Here is a 6,742-nt window from a genome sequence, read left to right as displayed (position 1 = left end):
GTAAACCGAGCCCTGGGTATCCTGCTCCACCTTTGAGAAAATGAAAGCTTAGATGGGCCGATCTGGAATCTTGCCCCTTATGACCTCATAAGGGGCAAAGTTATCTCCCCTTTCTCTGCTTTGCCCACCCAGAGAATCTGGCCCACCCATGAGAGAGAGACATCATGGCTTTCAAAGGAGCGAAGTGGCAGTTGGCCAAGGCCACTCCCCCAGCCCCCCCCCCCCCCCCCCCCCCCCCCCCCCCCCCCCCCCCCCCCCCCCCCCCCCCCCCCCCCCCCCCCCCCTCCTCCTCAAAAGCTACAAAATCTGAAATGGCATATACTAAGGAAAGCTCATTGTGGGACTGGCTCTGGCGGCTAATGTGTAGGCTGACTTAATATTAAATCTTGATGAGCGTCATATTGACAGTGCTATCAACTCTAGAGCTTCCATTCATCTTTCATTCTCTATGGAGCCAGTGTGCAGTGCTGCATTCACTGTTACTTCAGGTTTAGAAGAAAAAACTAATTAATCTTCAAGGTTGACTTACTCGCTTATTTTTTAGAACTTTTGACCACATCACACAGCTTTCACCTGCAGATGAGGTTTGCTTAGTTGTCATTAAGTGTAGATCTTCAAATTCTTTATTACTCTGAGCACTTTTCGGACTTCATCGTCCCTCAAGAAGATTGCGTGATACTGTCAGAAGCACTGTTTCAAGCAAGTAGGTGGACCTTGAGTGAAGATTGTTTTGTCAACTGTCATTTTCAGTTAACTTGACTCTAAAGTTGACTTTAAATTAAACTTGCTCTCAGTTACTCCATATTTAGTTTAGACTTGCTTTGACAGCACTCCATTATCTATACCATCAGTGAACATTCCTTGAAGAAAGGAAGAATACATTTTAAAGTGGGAATTTACAGTTATTACTAAGGTACTGAAATTAAACACACAGTAGCTATAGGTTTGGGTGACTATACTTACCATTTCAAATGTAATCCAAAATGACAAGTCTGCTCGCCCTAGGACCCTCTCATTATAAGTAACTCATCTTCTAATTTCGCCTTGTATCAACTTTCGCTTGGAACGCACGCGCAAACACACGCACGCACACGCATGCAAACGCACACACACACACACACACACACACACACACACACACACACACACACACACACACACACACACACACACACACACACACACACAAACATATATGCCAACTCCACCTAATTAGCCGAAATGCCAGTTTCATGTAAATCATGTGTCCTATCCAGAAGGACCACATGTCCTTTGGGGCTTTATCACTGACTCATGGCCTGGATGATCCACTTCTATGTCCCACAATGACTTACACTCTTTAACAAAACAAGTATACTCATGGTGGTGAATGTGTTTTCTACCATGACACCCTGGAGGTATCTCATTTGCTTACAATTAACATGCTTTATTACAATCACCTGTTGTTTACCAGCCAGTTAAGTCATAGTGTCATGCAGTGGAATGCAACTAAAACATGTTAGGCAAAAGGCTGGAAAATATTTCTGCATGCACTAAGATGATACGTTATTTGTCATGCTTCTACAATGTAAAGCAGGTATTCTTGAATCTGCAGCATCTGCATATGCAAAGGCTGTGCCCACTGAATATGAGATGCAACCAAAAGTCCAACCGAATGAAACCTGAATGTTTCAATCTCTTTTCAAAATTGGAGTCTTTGTAATAATATGTCCTGTGCTGCAAAGTATATAAAGATATTTAACTCTTTTTTCTTTAAATATCAACATGGGCTTTAAACTGGCCATGCATTTGTGATTGTCTCTGCAAGTTGGTCATGAGAAGAGTTTTGTCTGAACACCAACAGGATCTGGACCGAGTGCCAATCAATACACGTGCATTCTCACTTTACTTCACTTGCATGCTGAATAATCTCCTAGATTTAGATCACTTTCATGCTAGTCTTCAATCCCCCAGACTTCAAATTTTCAATTACAAAAAAGTCAAGCAAAAGCATGGTTTTGCATTGAAGTGCTGTGGTGGTTGTGACTAGACATGAGTCAATGTCAGTCTTTGGGTCAAGAGCCAAAAAAAAAAACAGAGTGAGAAATGAAAGAAGAGAACAGATACAAAAGTATTGATCTTTTCATTTCACTCTTGGCAAGAAAGTGAAAACACATATTTCCTAAAATGTCAAACTTTTCCTTTAAAGGAGACCTGGTTTTGGCAATATAAGCAAGCAGAAAACGTGTTCAAGCACTTCATCAACATTTTACCTTTCTAGATGTCTCTAACAACCACTATACTATATATAATACTATATATACGGTATATGTTTTACTTTGCTGGCCTTCTGACTCTCTGTCACTTTAACTGACCGGTGCTTCGATCTTGATGAGGGCGATGTCTGATTTCTCGTCCACGTCTTTGATTTTGGCGTCATAGAAGCCGCCGCTCTTCAGCTCCACTTTCACCCGGTGCTTATTGGCCACAACGTGGGCATTGGTCACAATCTGGCCATCTTCTGCCACAACAAAGCCAGAGCCACTGGCCACTGCCACTTCCCGCTTGGAATAAGTCATCCTATGGGGGAGAGGAGAGGATGGTGGGAGGGGATCAGAGTATTTTTTATTCACTTCACTCTTTCAACCGATATTTTATATACCATGCATGATGTGACAGTAGTGACTTATAAGCAGACTTATAAATTGAAAGCAACCCAAGTTCAAAGTATTTGAGTGTTTGTATACATAAAAACAATATATAAGCTGGCAATATAAGGCATACCTAAAAACAGAGTAGGCAACCAACACACAGCTGCATCAGAATACAGCACACCCTAATCAAAAACTGCTTTCAAGTCAAACTGAGGCAGCAACAGCAAAGGAGGTAAGGAAAAGACAAGAGACAGATCTGAGGAAAAGATGGAGACATGGAAATCAGAGAGCAGCAGACATTCAAAGAACCACTTTACAAGTCACAGTTACAGACGCGATGGAGGCAACACAGACAGAAGAATCAAAGTGTCAAAAAAGAATAAGAAGCAGAGATAAAAGATCACTGAAAGCTGGTGAGACGTAAAGAAAAGATGTTGAAAGACAGAAGTGGAGGGTTAGGTGCACTATCAGCTGGGGTGGTCTAGTACACAGGTGGGTTGTAAATTCTAGTGTGCTTCAGTCTGTCACACACACACACGCACTCACAGGCACACACAGGTGCAAGGCTCTTACTTGCGGTAAAGTTCAATGTGAACCACAGACGGAGCAATTCTCTCCACCACGTCGGCGATGAAGTTATATTTGTGTCTTGGGCTGTCTGGGTTGTCCTGAGCTGGAAATACAGTGCACACACACACACACACACACACACACACACACACACGTCAGGACGTCATATGAGTAAAAGGAAACAAAAGATGCACTGAAATACTGAATGATGTAAGAGCTGTGTGAGAATACCAACAATAAAACTGCCCTTTATCATAACACAGAGGAGAAAAGGAAAGATGACAGTTCATCTGTGGTTTAGACTGTCTAGGCAGGTCTGACACACTGATTTACAGACTCGTAACCTTGGCTATAACCCTCACAAATAAATACTTAATAATAATATTTATACTATAAATAATTTACCTTGACCTTTGTCTTTATCTTCCCATGATTGATTTTATACACAGACTTTAAGTCTTATACCATCAACAAATCCTTAGTCAAGACTAAACTGGTCCTCACAAGTATATTACTACTCTCTCTATCTCTCACACACACACACACACATACACAGTCTGGCCCTTTATGTATGAGGACTGCCAAATCCACTGACTCACCCATCCCACCATCTATACAGTGTTGGGCAAGTCAGGAAATGTTGACTGATTTACCTGGTAATTAAGGTCTACCCAGAAGACTGTTTAACCAAAGCCATGAATCAAGACTCCCTAGACCTTTTCCTGTGCGCTTTACATCCTTTAATGCTTAAACCTTTTTTTTGCCACATACCTCAAACCATTTTGTCCCACAAGGACAATTTTCAGTCATTACATACTCCTAGAGAATCGCACCTAGTGGAATTTGTAAAATTCAAAGGCACCCATAAGCCCTGTGATAACATTGATTGCACGAAGGGTTAAGAAAAGAGAACGAGACTTTCCGCCTGAGGTGCATTTAAGCTAACACAAGCATGGAATGAGCACTGTCTCGCCGTAGAGCAACTAAATTATACAGTATGAAAACATTTGTCAATGGGGGGAAATTCTGCTATTTGGTTTTGGTTCATTCGTTTCATCCTCTGGATATCTGTACCAAATTTTAGCTAATAGTAGTGTCAAGGCATTTCACTAAAGTCAAAAATGTCATGGTTAACCTCATGGTGGCACTAGATAAAATGTTAGGGGATCACCAAAGTCAGTAGGTTCCATCATCTGGGTAACATGAATGTCTGTATAAAATTCATTACAATCCATCTAATAGTAAGGTAGAAGGGGTGGACTGATATCCCTAGAGCCCGAGCAAAAAAGAAGAGAGGTTCTCCTAACCTCCACATGTATTTCCCTGTTAAATTCAAAGCTAAAAATCAAACACTAAATATGATAATGTTGCATATGTTTCTCACCACAGTGACAGCTTCACACCCGGGGAGGTTTGAGGTCAGCTCTGATAGGATCATAGTTACAGATAGCAGGCCCAGTGTCCAGAATCTGTTGTTTCTGGAGCTTCCATACAGGCTCTCAGTCTTTTCCACTTCCCCATGTTACAATGAGTGCTGCCTCTTCACACACATGGGAAATTGTTCTTCCAGAGGCATTTCATGATAGTAGAATAATAGGCCCAAAGGCGGTGAATTGTTAAAGTTGGGAAATCATGAATAAGATGTTGTGTACAGTTCAGTTACATGACAGTAAAGAGTCTGGCCAAGCCATTGTTGCCTGATTTATAGACTGTGGGAGATTATTTTACTGCTGAACTGAGCATAGAAAGGCTTTATTGTTGTAGAATTAAGTTGGCTTAAGTACAGCTGTCTTCCTATATGCCAAAAAACTTCTAATTGATCCTTTGAATTGATCTATGAAGTCCTGAATCTTGCTGAAGTGTGGAGAGATAGTCAGCATGTAGAGCTTTCTGATTAGTGCCTAATCCACATGTTGCTTTTGTGACATTCTCAATACTAAATTATTGTCAGAAGCTGTCTCTAGAAGGTCTGTAGTTGCCGGCACCATTAATAAGTAAACAGACGATTTGCTTTTCCACTGTATGCAAAAATGATATATTTAAGCTAATGTGGATTTTGAGTTTAAGTTTGGATATTAAGTAAAAAAGCTTAACATTTCTCATATACTGGAGCACATTTTAAGAGCAAAGGTCACTAAGCGCTTAACAAGTCAATAAAAATATTGAGGGCTACTTGCTGATAATACTTCTTTACTTTATCTAGAGTAATATTTTAAATCCAGGACTTTTACTTGTACTGAAGTATTTATAGAGTGATATTTCTACTTTTACTTAAACTTAAATTAACGTTACTTGTCAACCAGCAAATTTAACATTAAGCTGGATCAATACTGAAATCCGAATTTGAAAGCCGTGCAAAGAAAAACAGATCAATCCCTTACAAAGCCTAAAAACAAATCCCTGGGATGTCATCATCAGCTCTGCTAGGAGGCAGAGCAGTAGATATTGACTAATGATGTGTGATGGTGAGCACATTTTTAAGAACATTATACTATGGCATGGAGACGATATAGCGGAAAGATGAAAGAAATATTCAAAACTTGTGTGGGAGATAATTACTTACTTAACTAATTCCTACTCTGCAGTAATTTAAGTAAATTATAGTCAAATAAAGTGAAAATCCACCCACATGGAAGACATATTAGATCCTAACTTTATTAGAATATTTTATTAGTATCAGTTAAAAATAATCAGATGTACAAAGGATTACTTCTAGAGTCAAATCAAGCGTTCAATTACGGGAAACTTTTCAAACAACATTTTAAAAAGTTCATATAACGGCGCTTTCCTTTTCTCGCCATCTCTCTCTCTCTCTCTCTCTCTCTCTCTCTCTCTCACAAAAGCATGCATGCACACACGCACAAGCAACACCACACACACACACAGACACACACACACACACACACACACACACACAGACACACACATTACCCTATGTACCCATTACCCCCTTCCTCTTTCTACACATTGGCTTTCACCACACGGTTCCCTGCTTAAGATCTCAGCATCTTTTCTTTTTCAGTTTTTCCCATACATCATACCCACTGTTTTATTGGCGCCTGCAGGCGGAAGCAGTTTTTCCTGAGCCACTTGACTAGACCAAAACTATGTGACTACAGTAAGATCAGCTCCTCTTCTTGCACTGACACTCATTTACACACACACTGGTTCTCTACTGTTGGGCAAACTGAGGCCCACCAGAACCAAGCATATATGCTAAATGTGTGAAAAGGAAGCAAATCTTTCTTTTGGTAAAAATGTAAAGCTTTGAACATCATGGAAACCACAGTCACTTAGTAATAACGTGTATACTGCTATAGCAAATCATTTCCAGTAAGTCATTGACTTGTTGGCTCAACACACATCTTCAAGACTCAACATGGATGTTTCTTTTCTGCAGTTAAGGTGTACAGTTGAACTTTGTTGCTATTAATACAATGACAGTGACACACTGGCACCATTTTAAGGTAACCCACTGTGCAACTGTGTGAGTAACTCCAACTAACTTGTTGTATAGTATTTGTTTTCCTGCTGTATAG

At 40.3% G+C, this 6,742-nt stretch overlaps 1 protein-coding gene across 1 annotated transcript in view; it reads right to left on the bottom strand.

Annotated features, from left to right (window-relative positions):
• The window catches only part of LOC116705100 (serine protease HTRA1A), a 24,603-nt gene that overhangs the window by 12,029 nt on the left and 5,832 nt on the right, over positions 1-6,742 (bottom strand). Inside the window, exons 2-3 of the mRNA XM_032540970.1 lie at positions 3,207-3,306; positions 2,355-2,559 (exon numbers count right to left, since the gene is read on the bottom strand). Of these exons, the coding sequence (XP_032396861.1) occupies positions 2,355-2,559; positions 3,207-3,306 (305 nt within the window). The remainder of the gene's footprint in view (positions 1-2,354; positions 2,560-3,206; positions 3,307-6,742) is intronic.

Source organism: Etheostoma spectabile, chromosome 17, assembly GCF_008692095.1.
Source record: "Etheostoma spectabile isolate EspeVRDwgs_2016 chromosome 17, UIUC_Espe_1.0, whole genome shotgun sequence".
NCBI classification, from domain to species: Eukaryota; Metazoa; Chordata; class Actinopteri; order Perciformes; family Percidae; genus Etheostoma; species Etheostoma spectabile.
The sequence above is the reverse complement of the archived record's forward strand: the minus strand, read 5'-3'. Positions and strand labels throughout refer to the sequence as shown.